Source organism: Sturnus vulgaris, chromosome 10 (assembly GCF_052056855.1).
Source record: "Sturnus vulgaris isolate bStuVul1 chromosome 10, bStuVul1.hap1, whole genome shotgun sequence".
NCBI lineage: Eukaryota > Metazoa > Chordata > Aves > Passeriformes > Sturnidae > Sturnus > Sturnus vulgaris.
This window is the reverse complement of record NC_142252.1, coordinates 17,049,906-17,070,524: the sequence shown is the minus strand read 5'-3', so window position 1 is coordinate 17,070,524 and position 20,619 is coordinate 17,049,906. Positions and strand designations below refer to the sequence as shown.

Genomic DNA, 20,619 nt, shown 5'->3' with positions numbered 1-20,619 from the left:
GGCATCAGGGCATGGATATGATGGAGCAGGAGGAGCTGGAAGCTGGTACAGCCCAGTTCCAACTGAGGGGTCAAAGTGCTGAAGAGGAGCCAAATTTTCCTGCTCCAAGTACATGCCTCCTCTGCAAAGCAGGCCCAGGCAGGAATGCATCCATGATGCAAGGAAAGCCTTTCCAGGGAACCTTGGGATTTCAACAGCAGAGCCGGCCGGGAGCTAATCCTTTGTGCCAGGCTTTCCATTTTCATCTCATTAACTCCCGCTCTCTGTGCCGCTGCCCTCTCAGTTTTTCTGGCGGGGAGATAAGTCTCCGTGCTCGGTGCGGTGAATCCTCCGCGCCTGCTCGCCCAACACTCCCGCTCGCGCTGACGCTGGCAGGCAGCTTCCATCCAATTACAGCGGGGTGAAGCTCATTTTAATTGCATAGAGCAACTGGGATTACGCAGACTTTATCTCCTAATTCCCTCTTTATCTCTTAACTTCACACTCGCTGCTTGCATTGTAGGCAGGACAGCTTGTGCTGGGGTTTGCAATTTCTGAAGCACCCTTTCCCCCTGCACCAACCCCTTGCCCAGATGGGGTTGGCCCCAAAGTGCCCCTAAATGCTGCTATTGGGGAACCCTCTGTGTCCTGTGGAACCACAGCCTCCAGATGTCCCCGCAGCACTTGGAGGGGTCAAGCTGGGGGATGGCACCCATTACACCAGCTGTACGGGAGGAGGGCTCATCCTCGAGCTGGTGTCACACATCACCTGGAGGCAGAGACTTTCTAGGAGAGGCTGGGATGGGCACAGCATGAGTAAAGGGCTTTTCCTATTTACAGCCCACGATAGTAGGTGCCCAGCACCACTGCTGAGGCTCAGGGGGTCCCTGTGAGGGAGGGACAGGGTTCTTGCCACCAAAAATGCACACTGAGGACAGCAAGCATCTCAGCCAGCTCCTTGGGGACTCTTGAGGACCCTTTATCTGCTCTGTGCACTTATCCAGGACGAAAGCTTCTGCAGGGCTTTGGGGGCTTGTTAGTGGAGTTGAAAGATGTTTTTTTAATCTCTCCAGGTATGAATAGCACCCATGGGTCCCTGACTCCCCCTACAAAGGGCAGCCCCCACCATTCCTCTCCACAGCAGGAGCAGAAAGAACCGTGGTACTCTCCTCTTCCCACCTCTATTTATTCACCCCCTGAGACATCCCTGGATACCCCTCAGCCACCCTGGCTTGGGCATCCAGCAACACCCTCTTGGCGTGTGGACATGTCCACCCCGACCCAGAGCAAGCTCTTGAGATAGCGAGATAGCCAGAGGCTGCCCCGGATGGGGCACTTGGCAGGGCTGGCCCCGATAACAAGCCAGCAGCTGATCCCCTCTCCCTGCAACATTTCCCTATTGGTTTGATGTCTCTTGGCTTCACGGAGCGCCAGGTGCCAGGCTCACCCTGCTGCAGGTGGGTAAACTGAGGCAGCAGGGCAGGGGTCAGGTGCCTGGCTTAGCAAGCTCTGCATCAGCACAGCTGGGTGTTAATTAGATACCATTAGCACACGCTAATTAATGTAATTCCAATGACCCACAATTCTGGAGCATGAGAGCTGCTTCTCACTCTGTGCCATTGCTGTGAACAGCTGTGCCCCTGCCATGACTGGTGGCAGCAGGAAGGGGACCAACTAGACAGCCACTGATGCCAGTGCCAGTGTCACGCTACCAGGGCTCCTTCCTGCAAGCTGGCACACTCCTGGGCCCCACTCCCCAGGCACTGCCAGCACAAGCCAGACCCAGCAGATCAGGCATTTCGGGTGCTGGCAGAGCCACACTAAACCTGTCAGTTTTGACTGCAGGAGTGCCCCAAATAACCATCTCCTTGGCGTCCTGTTGGCTGCCCTCCCTCATGGCTGGGGGGCCGAGCACACTGGGGGGGCAGGGGCTTTGGTGTGGGGGCTGTGGCAGTGAAAGGGTGACTCTTAATCCGGCGGCAGCTGCGGGGCCCAGGCTTGCTTGTTCAAGGGATATGGCAGCTCGGTCAACAATCCCTGGCCCGTTTCGGGGGGGATTAGCAGCCTCCTGGGGAGGGAAGGGGCCCACATGAATATTGGGCGGGTGGGAACACAGCCCAGTGGGAACAAAGCCAGACAGGGAGGCAGCAGGGAGCGGGCACCCGCCATCCCAAGGCGTCCCCAAGGTGGGGGACAGGGGCTTGAGGACTGTCCCTGTCCCCATCCTACTTTCACACTGCAGAGTGTTGACAGGAGGGAGCTCTGGTTATCATCCCACACCACCCCAGTCTGATAACCCTGTGACAGCGTCCAGCCACCCCCCTGACCCCGTGTCCATCCTCATGTTTCACCATGGCAATCCCCAGAGGGAGGTGGCACAGGAAGTGCCCGAATGCTGGCACTTGGGAGCTCCTGGCAAACAAGGGCAAACTAGTATAAACTAGTACTTGTTTGCCACGGGTTGGAGGAGGCTGGAGAAGGCTGTGGGGTATAAGGTCAGCCAGGAGGGGAGCTGAGCTTTCTAGAGACCCCCAGTGGTGGTGGGAGCCTCCCACACACCCAGGGGCAGTCTCAGACCACTAGAACACCTGTGGATTTAAACTGGGAGGCTCCAGCTCCTGCCCAAGTAGCAGGCAGGACCCACGAGAAAGGAAGAGGACAGTTTGCCTTGGTGACATCCCACCCTCTGTTTCCCACGTGCTCAGCACCCCTCCATTCCCTCTGCTTCCTGCTGTGCCCCATGCTCGGTCCTGGTGTGGGGACCCTTTGCCCAGTGTTTGAGATTACTGATCTGCAAGGTCTCTGGGAGCAGCCCTGTGGCTCTCAGTGTTCACTGAGGTGATTCCCAGGACTCTGGATGTCCTGGGCTTACCTCTCTGGGGAGCAGAAGCCTTCTCCAGGGCAACTCCCTCGGGGACTGAGAGGTCTCCAGGGTGAGTGGCAGTCCCTTTGATGCCTTAAGTTGGGGCCACAAAGGTGAGACTGAGGTGTACACCCAGGGAGAGATCTCCTATGTGGTGGTACTTAGAGAATAAGCTCCCACCCCTGGGGCCGTGTGCTGGGTACATGTTTGGGTACATGTACACGTGTAACTGGGTGCTCCCTGGGGCCCCTCTGGCCCCGTTCCCCACGGGTGCTGAGCAGGGGCCGCTTTTCTGCTCCGTTAGCCACGGCTGTGCCGGCACATAATGACATGGTAATTGTGAGCAGAGGCCCGGCCACACGCACTGCCCAGCTCGCTGGCCAGCCCTCCCCAACCTGGGGTAGCTGCTGCCCGGGGGGTCCCACCATCTGCCCCCTCACCTGCCCATGGGACCTCCATGACTGGCTCCATCCGGGACTTGCCCCAGTGGCAGTGCAAGGGGGAAACCGGCAAGCTGTGGTCACCTCCTCGCCTGGGAGCTGGGAAACCTGTTCTTCCCCGTGGTGTTTACACGGGTAAGAGGGGTCCTCTGCCGCTGCACATCGCATTTTCTGCTTGGTCACTTCCATCTGTGTCCCCGCATAATGATTTTTTCTGCTACATTAATTTAACACACTGCGGCGAGCCGAGGAGCTGGGACCCCGGGCTGCTTAATTGTGTCAAAGGAAAGGCTCCTGCTCCCGCTTTCATTGGCAGCCAGGGCTGTTGCGGGGTGGGTGTCCCCGCGGGGGGGTGGGAAGGGGTCTCAGGGTGGTCGTAGGGCCTGGAGGGAGGCAGCGATGGAAGGGTGTAGGATGTCAGAGGGGTTGGTGTAAGCCCCCCAGTCCTGTCTCAGGCTGTGTGTTGAGGGCTCTGAGGTGAGCGGTCCTGAGGACCCTATACTTCCCTCCCAAAGAGCCTGGCTCCGTGGGGTATCCCACATCATCCCTTCAGATGTTGCAGCAGGATGGCAGCGGCACATCCTGGTGCCCAATTCTCTGCTTTGGGCCGGCCCGGGGCCGGCGGGAGCCAGAGGGTTAAGTGCTGTTTGTGTTGGCTGAATGAGACGGGAGCCGAACAAGCCCCCACAAATGGAGGTGAAGGGCTGCCCAGACGGGATGTGACAACCCGATTTCAGGGCTGTCAGCCCCGGCATGGTAGGCATTGAGCGGGGACATTCCTCCTCGGCACTCCCTGCTCCCCTGGCTCCAGCACCGAGACACCGACAAAGGCAAGGGACAGCCCTTACCCACCTCGCCCCACCATCTGGGGTGCCATGGGGTACCCACGGGGCGCTGCGGGGCTCGAGGAGCCCCCAGTTAGGGGGGGTGCTGGGAGGCCCCCTCGCCCTCCCCGCTGGCGGCCCCGCTATAAGTGGCCTTTGGTATTTGCAAACATTGTGGCGAGGGGCTGGGAAGGTCTCGGCCCACCCCAGCGGGCTCCTTTGTGCTGTGCGGACCCCCGGGGGCTCATTTCCATCCCGCCCGGGCGCTCGCCTCGTTCCATTCAGTGCCGACAGGCCTCGCTCCCTGCTCCACCAGCGTGCCCGAGCCTGGAGCAGCGGTGCCAAGCCACAGCTGTGCCCCAGCCCGGCACTGTCCCCATTCCGGGGGTTCGTGCCCCATCCCGGTGTGCTGAGTGTGTGCCACTGCCCCACGCAGTGGTTGCTGAGCTGCTCTGTCCTTGTCCCACTGAGGGTCTGTGTCCTCTCTTGCACAGGCTGCCACGGTCGGGGGGTGTGCGTGTGCTTCCCACAGGCGCACCTGCTCACCCACCTGCGGCCAGCTCCAGCTATGTGTACCCACGTTTTCACACCCCCGTGCACATCCCCTACCCTCAGGGTCCCCCAAATCCCCCCACCCCAGCTAAGCAGGGTGCCCGGGGCTGATAGGCAGCTCCGTCCAGCCCAGCACAGCCAGACCCCACGGCACAAGGATACCGTGAGCAACTCTGGGCTCCTCGCAGCTCCCAGCATCCTCCCTGCACACCCATCACCACCACAGCCACATCCCCCACCAGACCCCAGGGACCCAGCCCAGTGCAGCTGGTTCTCCAGCAGTGCCCGTTTACTGGAACCGGTGTTTTATGGCCCCACTCAACACCTGCGGATCAATGCCGATCCGCATTTTATTTGGTTTTGAAGTCATAAAGGTGAATTGACCCAGCTGCACCTCTGCAACTGCTCTCCCCCGCAGGCAGGTGCAGGGTGGAAGAGAAGGGCAGGGACAGGGGACCCTGGGACACAGTGCCCATCCCTCACCGTGCCGGGGAGTGCCCAAGGGAGATGGGGTTGCTCTTTTCTCGTGCTTTTTGTGACTGGAAAATCTCCTCGGGGGCCCCCGGCGGTGACCTCTTCCTGGGCGCAGCGCTAAGCCCTTTGTAATGGGATTTTGTGGCAGAACCGGCAAATTAGGGGCGAAGTGAATGTGTTAAGCTGCTGGTTTCTTTCTGGCAGTTCCCCCTCCCCAGCCCACGCCGGCCGGAGCTTGAACAAAGGCGTCCAGCTCTGCTTTTATCTCGGGTCCTTAGAAGTCAGAGCTGTAGAGGGCTGTGTTTCCCCCTCCGGAACAGGCAGGCAGGGACAGAGATGGGGACATGGACGGGCACAGCTCGGGGCTCTGGCAAAGAAGCTTGGGAGGAACACGCTGCAAGGGAGTTGTGCCAATACATTGGCTATAGGGATAAATTTAGGGAAGGAGCACAAAAGGACTCATCTCCAGGTCAGGGAGATATGGCACCGAGGAGTCCCTGTGGCGTGGGACCCCTCAGCATCCAAGACAGGGAACAGCAGTGGGAGGGCAGCTAGGCTGGGGAAATGTATGGGACTGGCCGGGCATTAAGACGGTTCCCGGGCCACGCTGGGGCTCGGCAGCGGTAGGACACACCTCTGCTTCAGAGTTAATATTGTAACAACGCAAAGGCTTCATTAACACTGACAAATGCAAGCCATAAATACTTGTTAAAATGTCTCCCCTTTCACTTCTTGTCCCCCAGCTATCCGGGATCCCTTTGCCTTCCCTAGAGAGGGCAGGGAGTTCTGTCTGCGCCTTGAAAGAGAAGAATGGGCAACCCCCAGCCTGGGGCACCTCCCCCAGGTACAGGCATCCCCTCCGGGAGATCTCCTTTCAAGGGTGCCCCACCATCCCTTCCACTTAGGGTGAGGGCTGATCCCCTGGGACCTGCTCCACTGCGCTGGGCGTCTCTGAGCACCCGCAGGCATTAATAAATTAACCATGAGGCTGGGTGGGAAGGATGTTGATTTGACACCCAAAAAGCCCCCAAATGCAGGCAGGGAGCAGGCAGGGGACAGTGTCCTGCCCCCAGGGCCCCCATAAGGGCCTGATTTATCGCTGTCTCTTGAAGGATGCCATTAAGACAGCGTCCAGAGCTGGGAGCACAGCTGCCGGAGCAGATCAGCGCCTGATTAATGTTGGGCAACTTGTTATATTGTCAGATAATTATCCCCAAACTGTATGACTTTTCTGCTAAGTGGCAGCGCTTAATTGCGTTTTTAATTACACTGCCATTGCCATAACCCCTCCACGGGATGCAGGGATGCTGGGAGCCAGGCAGAAGCAGGGTAGGGGGCCTGGGACCCTTTGCAGAGGGCATGGCAGGGGCATCCCGCTCCCACAGAACCCTCCTGGCGTGGAACACACAGCTGTGGCATCCCCAAGACATGAGGGCTCTAGGCAGAGAGGTTTTGGAGTGATCCTTCTTGGTGCTCCCCAAGGTGGAGGGCACACGGGGTGCAGAAGAAGGGGCGGTAAGGCAGAGTACCCTCTTTGCACTCCATGAGCTTTGTGGGCTCACCATCCCCGCAGCCCCCCATCCCCATCTGGCTGGAGGCAGCTCAAGGTCTGGCTTCGCCTCGCAGGCAGGGAAGGGTCAGGGGTCAATACATTTAAAATTCCTCCTCAAACTCCGGAGAGCGGCTGGCGAGCAGCGGCTGCACGGGGAGCACCCGCCAGCACCCCGGGCAGGCAGAATGAGTGTGGGCAGAGGCAGGCAGCTGTGTCTGTGTGTGTGAGTTCATGTGTGTGCATTTTTGGGGTGGTGCACAGGGACCACCTGTGTGTGTGCATGGGTGTGGATGCACAGCATGTGCATGTGGATTTGGGGGTGTGCATGCACGCGCATGAGTGCCCTTGTGTGCACACCCACACATCTGCTGATGTGCACAACTGGCTGTTGGTGTGCGTGTATCGGTGTACACGTGCTGCTGTGTCCAAACATACAGTGCACGGGAGGTCTGTGTACACCTGAGCCTGTCTGTGCATGTCTGAATGCCTGGAGGAGGAGGAGGTGACCATGTCTGTCCATGCTGGGACATCAGTGCTGCGTGTAGTGTGTGTGTCTGTGTGTGCAAAGGTGTGCCTGTGGCTGCACAACTGCGTGTTCAGACACCCTTGTGCCCCCATCCAGGCAGTTCTGCCGTCTGAGGTGGCTGCAGTGGGTCCTGGCTCTGTCCTCCACCCCAGCCGTGCTGGACCTCCCAGGGAGACTCCCCAGCTGACCCCGCCGGGGCAGCAGGGACAGGAACCTCGGGGCTTCAGGTGCAGGAGGCACCTGCAGGTCACAGCAGCTCCTCTCCCTCACCCATTCCTCCCTGGGACAGTGATGCTCCCAGTGCTGCAAGGGGCGCAGCCTGGGACCCCCAGCGCTGCTGGATGCCAGACCCCTCTGCTGTGTCCACAAGGGTCAGGGGCCAGCTGGGGCTGTTCCTCCCGGGGTACAAGGTGCTGCTGCTGGGAAACCCCCACAGCACATCTCTCCTCACCAGCCGGACGCTAGGCAGTGCCGGGAGGAAATCCAGGCGTTATCGGGCAGCCGGCTGCAGCCCTTGCCGTGGCCTCTGGCCTGAAATTTCCTGGCATGGCCATCACAACAGCATTTATCCTGAGCTGTGCCTTCCTCACCAAGGTGGGGTCCAGCCAAGCTTCCCCTTGACACCTCAGTGGTGGATCAGGCCCCCTAGATCCCTGTCAAACCAGTGGAGAGGAAGAAATGTGGATTTTGATGGGGAAGGAGCCAGTCCTAAGCCCCACCTTGGTGCTCCTCTGTTCCCCCCACTCACATAGGGTACACAGACTGGGACAAGAATCAGGCTTGGGGGAGTAATAAGCCCCCTGAAAGGCGTCCTGGCCCCCAGCAGCCCCCCTACAAGCCCCTCTTATCTTCATGGCAGCCGGATGGGGTCTCACCAGAGAGAGGCTGAAATTTCCAGGAAAAAATGTAAATAAAGGTCCCTGTCCCGCCTGTCCCCTTATCTCAGGAATCCGGAGCGCGCCAGGCCCTTCTCCCAGCCATATTTCATCCCAGGCGTCCCTGCTGGCTGCAAACCAAAGCAACAATGATGGGGATGTGTAAGAGACTTAAAGATCACAATTGCCTTAAACATTGTCAAGGCCACAGAATGGAGGGAGGCTGTGTCTCAGGGCTGCCAGGACCTCAGGGCCATGGAAGCCACAAAACACATTGGACTGGGGTCACTTTCCTATCCCACATGACTGGGGGTTCCTAGGATGGTCAGAGAGGTTTGGTACTTCAGACCTCAACATATACCGCCCAGCCATGGGGGTTCCAAGATGGGAAAGCTTTTGGGTTCCCATAGCCCACCGAGTGTCCCCAAGTAGCAGGGTCGAGGCTCAGCCACTTCCCCTCCCTGCTCCCAGATCAGCTGCTAATGATGCTTCCTGACCCTGCTCGAAAAGAACGTAAATTATTCAGCTTCTCATCAGGGCAATTAAATTAGCTAGTCATTGCAGGGCATGAATATTTCAGGGGAGAAGGGGCTGGGGAGCTGGGAGGGCCAGGGGTGACAGGGCTGGGGCTGAGCCCCATTCCTTGGCCAGGAGGTGCAGTGAGTGTGTCCATTCTCAGACCACTGGGCATAGAGAGGGTGGGGAGTAGGGGTCGGGGGTCTCAGGGCAGAGGGCTTGAAGCCTGGTGCCCAGATGTCTGGGTCCCATGTGAGCAGTCTGTCCCGTTGCCTTGGCTGTCTGGGTTACTTTCCCTGCTGCTGACAGAGGCCAGGTGCCAGCAGCCAACCCCTGCCCCACTCCCAGAGCACCTCTTGCGCCCCACATTGCCCCCCCCCCCCTTTTTCAGGAGGACACTTGGGGATTGGTGGCACTACGAGGGGCTGCCTCCATCCTAGAGATCCCAAATCCCCCCTGCCTTCCCCTTGCCCCAGGCTGTGCCAACTCCTGCCCGCTACCCTCCCCAGAGCCTGCGGGTTCTCCGCCAGGATTTCTCTTTCCTTTCTTCCTCGCACTGAACAATTAATAATTTATCCCATAATAAAAGAGGAAACAGTTAATGAGATGAAAACAAGCCAGAAACATCTGCTGGGGCTGCTTTCATCGCCTCCCCGGGCCGCCTGCGCAGGAAGCGGGGGCGGGAGGGGGACGGGGGCGCCGGGGGGGCCACGGCAGCAGGAGGCTGTCCCCACACCCAGCCTTCCTTGCCTCGGCCCCCCTCCTCCTCGGGGACCCCTAGGCAAGGCACGCTCTCCCCACTGCACCATCAAAACCTGACTGAGAGCTGCCAGGCTCACGAATAGCACTGGGGGTCCTGCCATGGGGGTGTCACCCTAAAAAGGGCAGTGAAGCCTCTTGGTCCGATGCTGCCCAGTGTCTCCAGAGATGTGCCTGGCTGCTAAAGGGGGACAGGATTGTCCCCTCCATTCCCTCTGTGCCCAGCCCCCATGCCCAGATGTTGTTCATTAGTGGTGATCTGATCTCCAGTGAGTGGGGCTGCCCCCAGGACCTGATATTATCGGGATAGCAACACAACCCCAAACCCTTCTGGGGTGCCAGGCGGGACACATGGGGATGGGGCAGGGCACCCTGCCAGCAAAGGGGACTGCAGGACTGACCGCATGACTCAGTGCTTTGCTGAGATTTATGGAGTCTAAGGAGGAAGCTTATTTTGGGACTGCTTATTTCGGAAGTGTGGCTTCATGGCATGTGAGGAGAGGTGTGAGGGGACATGGCTGGGATGCAGTGGGGATGCAGGGTGCTGGGGAAAGGGAGAGCAGGGAGAGGGGGCATTGAGAGCAGGAAGGGGACAGGCAAGGAAGGGGAAGGCAGCAATGCCCAGAGGCTGCTGATGTGTGGCCAAGACCCAGACTGGAAGAAAGAGCCAGCCCCGACCAGCCCCACCATCAGCTTGGTCGTGAGAGGGGACTGTGAGGACCCCATAGAGGTACCCTGGGCTGCAGGGATGGGGGTTTGGGCAGGGGCAGTAGAACTTGTGCAGGATGCTGCTGCCTGCCTCTGTTTCCAATTTAGCTGATCCTCACCCCGATCCCTGCAGCTCCCTAATCTGTTTGTCTTCCAAAGCCACTAAGTTAATTCCGAGCCCAGCAAAATCCCACGGCTTTCATCCCAGCCCACCCTCCAGCTCGATGGGTCTGGCAGGGGCATGGCAGGCAGCCTCCAGACACTGCCAGTGTCCAGCATGGAGCTCCTTCCATCATGAAGGAGCAGGAACTCGCTCCTGCAGGCTCCCACACCACTCTCCAGCGGCCCCTAGGTCCCTCCTGGGGCCCGGTGCTGCTAAGGGCCATCATGGGGACAGGCGGCTGTGATGACAGCTGGGGAGATGGCCTGTCCCTCTGCCAGCCCGGACAGGCACCCGGCCCCGCTCTGAGAGGTGCTGTGGAAAAACTGACATCAGCATCAGCCCGGAGGAATTCGGTCTCCCTGGCCCATCCCAGCTGGGGACAGGGACGGAGACAGGGCCCTCTGCCATGCACCATAGCAGACAAGCAAGGTGAAATAGGAGGAGGGATGGTATAAGCCCCCTTCTTCACCGTGCCTCTTCCTGGGGGCCAGGAGCAGCCCAGAGGGTCTGTGAGTAACCCCAGGGTGCAGTCACTGACTCTGCTTCCTGTAAGCACAGCCCCCTTCAAGCTCTGAGTGCAGAGAAGAGCCAGCTCAGGACACTGGTGACATTCCCTGTGCCAGTCAGGGACAGTGGCTGAGTTTGAATTCCTTAGGATCTCACTGAGGAGAAACAAGGTTCTAACACCTTCCCAGATGCCTTGGGGCTTCTGGTATGGTTATGACCTGGTCAGCCCTTGGTCCCTTTTGCCCCCACCCCACAGGATGTGGCGATGAGGAAGCTGTGGAGAGATGGTGACACCCCCCAGTTGTCTCCATGCTGGAGACCCCGACATCCTGCTTCCCTCCCCCAGTCACACTCCATCATCTCCTCATTCCCAGCCCGGGTAATTGGTGGCCTGGTGACAGACGGCCTCATTAGCAGCTTAATTTCGGCTTCATCTCTTCCTGCCTGACCCCCAGCCCAGGTGGGGACTGGCCCAGCAGGGTGCAGGGATGGGCATCCGGAAGCCACAATGCTGCACCCCATGAGGGCACCCGTGGAGCTGCTGGGAGAGCAAAGGAATGCACAACACTGGCTGGCAGCACTGCCCTGGGCAGCCCACACGGCCTTGGCTCCCCAACATCAGGGTGCATGCAGGGATACCCATTCCTCAGCATGGGAACAGTGCCTCCCTGCTCCTTGTCCCACTGGGATGGGCAAGGATACCACCACGGCAGGTGCCAGCAGGTGCCGGCCGTTGCCCACCTTCCCGGCCTCACCCTGCCCTTGTTTGCTTCTGTAACGGTGGCGCCCTTTCGGCTCCTTTGTGCCGCCAGATAACAGGAATCGCCGCTGCCTCTGAAATACGAGCCACCAGCCCCACACCCCAAACTGGGCAGCAGGATATGGGCATATGAGCAAGGAGTCCAGGCCACGGCACGGGCAGGAGGGCAGGCAGACTTGCAAGCAGTAGGTGTGGGCATGGGATGCAGGCATGTTTCTCACCCCCACTGTTCTGCTTTGCCTTCGGGGCCATATTGCAGCCCATGAGCCCATCCCCAGCACCCCATCACCAGGAGAGTGCCCCAAACCCTGTCCCTGTCCCCCTCCCAGGAAAAGCAGCTGGCAGCAGCCCACGATGGCTGATGTGGGGCCCCCAAAGGCCGCCCCACCGGATGGAGGCCTGGCTGCCTTTCAAAGGCGCTTGTGTTGTATAATTTATCGGCAGGAGATAACAGACAAGCGGCTAAAGAAGGAGGAGGTTGTACTCCTGCTCTGAGGAGTGTGGCACCACAGGCACTAGTGCTGCCAGGATTCATCACACTGGGGGCACGCATACCTCCGTGGTTGAGGAGTAGGTCCCATTTTGGTTTGGGGGGTGCTCCAAGGCAGAGCCAAGATGCTCCCACTCTGTGCCCTGCTTTGGAGTTGCTGCCTGCCTTGCACAGGGAGCCTAGGAGCTACTGCACAACTACAGCAAGGGTCCAGTATTTGAGAGATTCTTCATCCCAGGGACACATGGATTTCCCAGCATGGGGGAAGGGCAGCAGGCATGAAGGGGCACAGGTAGGGAAGGGCTGGTCCCACGGGCACAGGGGCAGCACCTGGCGCAGGATCTGAGGAGAGTTTGTTTAATCCCAGATAAGGAGGCGACGCCAGGCACCTGGTTGGCAAACGGGTGCTCCCTGGGCAACAGCCGTGAAGGCAGTGCTGACCCCCCAGCCCCCACCAGCATCTGTGCCAGGACAGTCTGTTCAGCCCTGGCTGCACAGGGCTGGTGTTAGCTGGGTACATAAGTCCCTCTGGCCACCTACACTCCTGTGGCACAGCATGGCATGACATGGCATGGCATGGCACATGGCACAGGGTCAGCAAAGCAGCCGGCACACGGCACAGCCAGGGCAGATGGGCATGGAGTGCAGGGAAAAGCAGGGGGCTCCATCTTCTGCCAACCCAGGCCAGATTTACACCAGGGCCAGCAACCCCCCGGCCAATCCTGCCCTAAGGGTGGCTTGGGCACGGGGCCAAGGAAGGGGCATAGGGACAAGGACAGCTCTTGGCATCATGGTCCTGCTACACAGCCAGTGCCTAGGAGGTTCAGGGCTGTGCCAGTCTCCTGCTGCCACCCTAATCCTGTGGCATCTGTGAGGCATCTGGAAATCCACCTCCCTCTTCCCCATCTGACCCTGCAGGTGGCTGTGTGCCCATGACCCTGCCCAGGGAGGGGGCTCAGGTGTGCCCTGTCCCGAAAGGGCAGGGAGGCAGACGGCAGTGTTGGCTGGCAGGGTCAGCACCCCTGGGGGCTGCCTCGCCGGCTGGTGAGCACAGTCCCAGCTGCCTGCTGGCCTGTACCCAGTGTGCCAGGTCTCAGCAGGGGCAGACAGGCACAGCCAGGTGGGATTAGCCCTTTGTGTCACCCCGCAGAGGCCCTGAGAGCATCCAAACAGGGGACACAGCTGTGCCGTGACCCTCCAGCCTGAACCACATCAAGATCCCAATGGGTACCCCTGAGTACAGGGAGGGCTGGCACATGGACTCCTCCCCGAAAAACAGCCCTGACTCCCACACCACTCTGTCCCAGCTGGCTGGTGTCCGCCAGGCAGGTCACGTCCCTCCCGGACGGCACCCTGAGGAGTCTGCAAAGGGCAACTGGTCATACTGGTGAGCCTGGCTATGGTAGGACTCCCTCCGTTCCGGCACACCCTGGGGCTGTCCTGCCATGTTCGGTGTGCTGCTGCCACCCCCTGGCAACCTGCAGGGCCTCGGGTGTCCCCCACAGCCCCTTCACGCAGGGGTGTCCAGGTCCCCTGCACCAGCCCAGTCCTGCACCCCAAACAAGCGGGATGCAGGATGCCAGGAGGGCACAGTAACTCTGGAGAAGGGTCCACACCGCTCACCTTGCTCCAGAGAGGAGCCCAGAGGGCCACCACATTCTGGCAGGGAGGAGGTTTCCTCCCCGAGCCAGGATGGACAGAGTGGGAAGGAGGCTACGGAACTTTGGGGGCGTTACCCACCCAGGCGATGATTAGAAGTAGCCGAGGTTCCGTCCCAGCGCATTAAGACCGTTCCCGCTGAGTACCACCGCCGCGGGGTGACCCCGCTGTGAACCGCCCACGCTCCCCCGATGAGCCACAAACCCCTGGCACCAGCACCCCCCTTCACGCCAGTGTCCCCGCTGCGTGTCACCACACTGCCCCGTTCCGCTGCCTGCGCCTCAGGCATGCGTGAGGATGCGCTGGCACCGTGTCACGGAGGGGACATGCCATGGAGAGGTCACACCTGTGTGTGTCTGGGGACCACAGGCATCTTGTGACAGGCCTCCCGGTGCGGATGCTGGGGCACCTCGGGTCTGGGAGCCATCCCTGATCACGACCTGGCTCCCGGGGACAGCATGGGCTATGTCCCCACGAAGCCACCTCGCTGCAGGCATAAGGGGCCACGCACGGGGAGCCATATCCCGTAGATGTCCCCGCTCAAGACCTCGTGGTCCCTAGGGAGATGGTGGCATGTGACGCACACAGTGCACACTGTCCCCACTCCCCATCACATCAGAACACCTGCCGGCTCCTCCAGCCTTCTCTGTGTCACATCTGGGAGGGCACACGCTGCCCAAACGATGCGCAGGGTCTCCCTTGCCCAGCCTCTCCTGGGGCAGGGAAGAATTCAGGCAGGCTGGTGGTGGCGGCATTCGGGGAACGGGGAGGACAGGGCTGAACTCTTGAACCCGCTCCCGACCAGATGCCAAGCATGGAGCACCCTGTGGCGCCCAACGCGTGAGCAGCCCCCGGCCGTGCCAGACCCCCCTGCTCCCCTCACGGTTCATCGGCAGGACACGGGGGACGGTGTCACACGCCCCTCCCCGCCATGGCTGGCGGGCGAGGAGGACGAAGCCGGTGGGGGCTGCAGCCCCGAGACCATCACTGGCTGAGTCCGCGCAGCTCATCACACCAGCTGCGATCGGGGGGCGGGGGTGAAGCCCCTCTGTCCCATGCGGCGAGGGTGGGACGTGAGATGCAAGAGCCCCGCGGGACACCCCGGACCGCTCCCGGTACACCTCGGATCCCTCCCAAAACATCCCTGACCCCGCCCGGGACACCCTGGACCGCTCTCGGGACACCCCGAACCCCTCCCGGAACACCCCGGACCCCTCCCAGAGCATCTTGGACCCCTGCCGTGACACCCTGGACCCCTCCCTTGACAGCCCGGACCCCTCCCGGGAGACCCTGAACCCTTCCTGGCACACCTCGGACCCCTCCCAGAACATCCGTGACCCCGCCTGGGACACTCCGGACCCCTCCCAGGACTCCCCGTGCCCGCCGCGCGGGGGCGCTGCCGTGCCCGCTCCGTGCCGGTGGGGCGGGGCCGCGGAGCGCGGCTCCATCCGCGGCCTCTCAGCGCCCCCTGCCGGCCGCTCGCAGGGGGGCGGGGGCACGAGGACGGCGCGCGCTCCCGCCGGCCCCGGCGGTCCTGGCGGGGAAGAGGCCCCGCCCACCGTGAAGCCGCTTCCGCCCCGCCGCGGCGGCGCGATTGCGTCATCAGTGTGCGCCGGGCGGGAGCGGTGCCGGGAGCAGGAGTGAAGCTGCTGCCATGGCCGGGATCCTCTTCGAGGACATCTTCGACGTGAAGGACATCGACCCAGAGGGCAAGAAGTTCGACCGCGGTGAGTTGGGCCCCGGCCCGCTTCTCCCGGTCCCCTGTCCGCCCCTCCCGCCGGCGCTGGCCCCTCCGCGTGTTGCCAGCCCCCGGAGCGCCCCGCTTCCTCAGGGCTTCCCCAGCCCAGCTGCTGTGCCCCCTACACCCCCGCGGGCCCTGTGCATTGCATTCGCCGCCCCACCGTGTTCCTCTCCCTGCCTGGGTACACCTCCATCAGCTGCCGGACTCTGGCATCCATCCCAAACCCATCCGAAAACGGCTCCGGTGCCAGCCTGTTCCCACCTAGCCCTCGGGGATTTTCTCTGTCCTGGTCCCTGACTCTGATGCTCTCCCCAGTGTCGCGCCTGCACTGCGAGAGCGAGTCCTTCAAGATGGATCTCATCCTGGACGTGAACATCCAGATCTATCCCGTGGACCTTGGTAAGTCATAGGGCTGCTAGCACAGAGTAGGTCAGTCGGTGCCAGCTTGGATGGGTGAGGTTAGAGAGGATGGGGTCAGGAATTGCTGTGATCAAGGAATAAACTGCCTCAGGCTTCCTTGTGCCCCTGTCTTGTGCCCAGGTGACAAGGAGGTTCAGGGTACTCTCAGTATGCTAAGGCTGAGTTGGGTTTCTGGTTCACCTCCCTGTCCGTATTTGGGCTCACCTCTGTCTCTTTCCTCACAAACACTGTCTGGGAAAGCTGCTTCAGCTGGTAGTAACCAGCCTTGGAGGGAGATTTCCTGAAATTAACTCCTGCAGCTAAATACACTAAACGTATGGAAAAGAGAATATTACCCTTGATGAAATACAGAAGGGCTGAAGCTGAATCTGCAGGACACTCTGTACCTGCCCAGGGTCCAGCCAAGCTCTTTTGGGGATATAAGTGAATATCTTCTTGTGTCCCCTGAAAACACCAGCAGTGGCGTCCTTGTGGCTCTGGTTTCCTCCATGGTGCGGGGAACAAGGAGACACAGGATCCAGTGTGACCTTTCAGACGTTCCCTACAATCCTTTTGGAGGACTGGCAGGAGAGACAGGGCTTGTTTAGCACCCCCTGCGAGGAGTGGTGAAAGTCAGGGCCTTTGCCACCAGCCTGAGTTCTGGCTGTGTCTGCTGCTGCTCTAGTTGTGCTCTAACCTTCTCACTGCTCCTCTGGCCTCTTTGCAGGGGACAAATTCCGCCTGGTAATTGCTAGCACCTTGTATGAGGACGGCACCCTGGATGATGGCGAGTACAACCCTACAGATGACCGGCCATCCAGGTACAGGGCCCAGCTGGGACCCACGTGGGTGGCAACAGGGGAAAAGGGGAAGTGCTGAGGTTGAATGTTTCAGGTTGGACACTAAGAGGAATTTTTTCATGGAGGGGGTGATTAAATATGGGAGTGGGCTGCCCAGGAGGATGGTGGAATCACTATCCCTAGAATTGTTTAAAAAAGACTGGATGTGGCACTCGTGCCGTGGTCTAGTTGATAAGGTGGTGTTCAGCCACAGGTTGGACTTAATGATCTGAGGGAGGTCTTTTCCAGTCTAATTGACTCTGTAAATGTGAGGTACCTTCTCCCAGAGGACACTGAGATGGAGGAATGGCCAGGTTTGATTCCTTGTTGACCTCAGGCTGTGCTGTTGCAGGGCAGACCAGTTTGAATACGTGATGTATGGCAAGGTGTACCGGATCGAGGGGGACGAGACCTCCACAGAGGCGGCCACACGCCTGTGAGTGCCTGTCGACAGTAGGGGGACACAGTGCCTTGGGGTGCGGTTGGGAGTGCTGGGATCTCTGCTTGGGTTTCCCATGGGGTTCCCTGCTCTCACTACTCCTCTCTTCCCACCTCAGCTCTGCCTATGTGTCCTACGGGGGGCTGCTCATGCGGCTTCAGGGAGATGCAAACAACCTGCACGGGTTTGAAGTGGACTCTCGCGTTTACCTGCTGATGAAGAAGTTGGCCTTCTAGCACGCCTCCATGGGCTGCCCCACAGACATCCAGCTGGAGCCCTGAGAGCCCACATTCTGCTCCAGCACCCATGCTGCCCAGCCTCTTCAGAGCTGGGGAGGCGGGAGCAGTCCCCCTCCTCATCTCAGTGTCTTTGGACTCCTGCTGAGATCCACATCTCTGTTGGTGAGGAGAGAGGTACCTGACATCTGAGTGAATACCATGCTGGGTGCTCTAGTCATTCTTGATAGCATCTCCTCACCTTCGCCTGTGCTCTACAGCCCTGGTTCTGGCCAGGAGCAACCAGACTGGGACAGCTGCCTGCCTCTGGGGACTGGGGACCATTCCTTCAGGAGCCATCCTGAGGCAGGCTGCCTTAGTTTCAATTAAACTGGGATGTTTTCTAAACCTGGCTCTGCTTGCTGAGAGAGGAGGCTGGCAGGGAGTGGATACACCTGTGCAGGGGCTAAGGGGGAACCCTGCCACTTCCCAAAGGATGAGGAGTCCAAACCTGTGTCAGGTGGGTGCAGAGAGGAGGAGTGGCAGCTCAGGCCCTGTGCAGGGCTGTGCTAGGAGATCCTGCAGCACTGGCGGCTGCCACAGGTGGGAGCGGGCACTGGGAAGAACTGGGAGTATGTCCCAGACGACCTGGCTTCTGCCCTGGGCCTAGGCACAAGGACACACACAACTCTTTAGAAAAATAGCTCTTTAATCGAAAAGCATTCACAGTAGAGATTCCTGCCTGGATGGGAGCAGGGCCTGTGCCTGCTGGCACATGAGTGTCACTGTTTGTCTCCATGCGCTGCACGGTTGATGAAGACTTGAGGAACAGGTGCCAACCCTTTCCCTGTGGGCATCTTCCTGGGCACCCAGAACACAGCTTAGTGTCCTGCAGGATTGCTCCAGCTTCGCTTTGAGCCCTGTGTGCAGCCTCACTGGGCCCCGCATGGAGGGTCTCTGCTGTCTCCCTGTCCTTGCTTGCACAAGACCTTGGCCAGGTCGTAGAAGAAGAAGCTCAACTTGCCCTGTACCAGCTGCCGGTAGGTGAGGAAAATGCTGGTGATGTGGGTCTGCTCCATGGAGTGTGGGGAGCAGCTCGGCTCCCAGTGTCCTTCCTGAGGGGTGAGAGTGCAACAGAGGGGTGACAAACACGGTTGCACCCAGCCCAGCTGGCACCTGTGCCAGGGTGGTCTGGCTCATGTGAGGAGGTCTCACCTCCCAGCTGAAGGTCTGCAGGAGCAGGAAGAAGGAGTTGGCTTGTCGGTAAAGCTGGTTCAGATGCCTGGCCCCGCACTCGTTGCTCACCTGGCCCTGGGCCGCTGTTGCAGCACCCACCAGCAGGGCCAGGTCACACAGGATCTCCCGCCGCTTGGTCTCGTTCTGGGGGAGCAGACAGTGACCCCCAGGGTCTCGTTGCTTCCTGTGCTCACCTTAGGTCTGGATGGGGTTCTCTACCCTCCCTTTGCCACCAGATATGCCTACAAGTATCTTGTTCAGCATTTCTGGTGCTTGTGCCAACCCAAGGTTCCTTCTCCAGTCGTGTTAGCACACCAGTGCCAGCACCCTCCTCCCAGCCCCTCTCACCGATTTGGATTTCCACTGCTGGAAAGTGAAGTCCACCAAGGGCAGCACTGCAGGGCAGCTGAGTGGAGGCAGGGCCTGGCACTGACCCTAGTGAGGAGAGATGTCAAAGTGAGGTGCCAGGGACTGTGCATGTCCCCAGTCTTGGGTTTTGTGGGGGACTGTATCCTCACCACTCTCTTTTCCATGTCCTTGGCCTCCACAATGTATTTCTGAATAAGTCTGTTGTCACAGACCAGCCGTGTTGGGCTGGCACGGTCCTCTTTCACATGCAGGAGGAAGGATGTGAGGAGGAGCAGTCCTGGAGGAGATGGGGTTGCCTTGTGCATTGTGCCAGCTTTCCTGGGCAGTGCCAGCCCAGAGCCAAGCCTGCAGTGGCAAGTCCTCTCCCCAGCCCTTTGGTGGCCTTGATGGCCCCGTGGTGGGGATGCAGGAGGAGATGTGAGTGGCTGAGGAAGGCCTGGTGCTGCTCTCCAGTCAGCCAGCGAGAGGTGCCCTGTGCTCTCGGGGAAGAGCTGGGGTTTCCGTGCCAGTGGTGTGTGCCAAGGGGCCGCACAGCCACGTCTGCCAGGTTTTTCAGCGGTTCTCCAAGCAAGGAAGCAGGGCTGTACTCCCTGTGCAGACTAGGGCCAGCCCTCCGGATCCCTGCCAAGAGCAGTTCCAGGCGTCATGTGCACTTCGGGGAATCCCAGCCTGCAGTGTCCCACAGGGAACATCTGCTCCTGGCTGCTGCGCTGGCTGAGCGCTCCCCTGCCAGCACTGCCCTCCTCAGTGCCGCTGCACACCGCTGTGCCCAGCAACTGCCCATCCTGCCAGCTTCTCCAGTGCCCTCTTTGCATCCTCCTGTCTGCCTCATTACCTGCCCTGGCACTGCACCTGTCCCCAAAACTCCTCAGTGCAGCCTGTTTCCCTAGGATGGGCACAGAGAGATGCTTGGTTGCCCTCACATGCTGGCAGTGGTCAGGTCCAAACAGCCCAGAGCCACCCTTGGGGTTTGATGCCCATCTGTGGGATTCATCATGCAGGGGACAGTGGCTGTGGGGCCACAGTATCCATTGTCCCTTCCTGCATACCCAGTCCCCCCTTTTAGCCACACACTCACTGTTCAGCTCCATGCTCGGCTGGGGGCTTCGGCCCTGCATCTTCCACCCTGGGGCCAGCGGCTGCTCCCTGGCTCCCGTCCCCCTTCCATGGAGGGCAGTGGTGGCGCGGGTTCCCCGCGAGCCGCCCAGCCAGGACGGAGGGCCGGGAGCGGCCCCAGGACAGCACGGCGCGGCTCCGCGGCTCCGGCCTGGCCGCCCTGCCGAGGCAGCACGATTTCCTGTTGTGTCGCCGCTGACCTTCCAGCAAAATCGCAGCAGGGGCCCCGGGCCCGGGGGAAGGCTTCCTGCCTCTGGCCGCTTCCTCCCTTGGCTCGGGGCACGGGAAGGCCGTCCCCGGGCGCCCTCCTTGGCTGCTCACCTGCCCCCAGGCCTGAGCGCTCAGCAGCCGGCACCTCAGTGGTCAGTGCCTCAGCTGTGCCTGTCCAGGGGTAGAGGGTGGCCCTGGTACCTGCAGAAGGGATGGTGTCAGTGACCCTGCACTGGATAGCCCTGGGAATATCAGCCCTAATAGGGTCCTGCTCCTGGTTGTGGCAGCCAGGAATGAAAGCCACCAAAAACCCTCTCCCAGAGGTGGACCATAATCCTGGTGATGTTCTCACAGAGGTGGACATCATCTGTGGTGCCCTTTACCCAGTTAGACCCCATCCCTCTTGAC

At 60.3% G+C, this 20,619-nt stretch overlaps 2 protein-coding genes across 2 annotated transcripts; one reads left to right on the top strand and one right to left on the bottom strand.

Annotated features, from left to right (window-relative positions):
- The first annotated feature begins 15,221 nt into the window (after positions 1 to 15,221).
- On the top strand, positions 15,222 to 17,688 carry POLR2H (RNA polymerase II, I and III subunit H). The gene is made up of 5 exons (XM_014871574.2): positions 15,222 to 15,374; positions 15,704 to 15,787; positions 16,515 to 16,608; positions 16,979 to 17,062; positions 17,184 to 17,688. Exons 1-5 carry the CDS (start codon positions 15,302 to 15,304, stop codon positions 17,299 to 17,301), a joined length of 453 nt encoding a protein of 150 aa, XP_014727060.1. The 5' UTR covers positions 15,222 to 15,301; the 3' UTR covers positions 17,302 to 17,688.
- Positions 17,689 to 17,971: 283 nt separating this feature from the next.
- On the bottom strand, positions 17,972 to 20,412 carry THPO (thrombopoietin). Its single transcript, XM_014871706.2, has 5 exons — positions 19,964 to 20,412; positions 19,035 to 19,162; positions 18,865 to 18,951; positions 18,496 to 18,660; positions 17,972 to 18,395 (listed from the first exon to the last, which is right to left on the bottom strand). The coding sequence occupies exons 1-5, from the start codon at positions 20,001 to 20,003 to the stop codon at positions 18,213 to 18,215; spliced, it is 603 nt and encodes a 200-aa protein (XP_014727192.2). The 5' UTR covers positions 20,004 to 20,412; the 3' UTR covers positions 17,972 to 18,212.
- Positions 20,413 to 20,619: the final 207 nt, after the last annotated feature.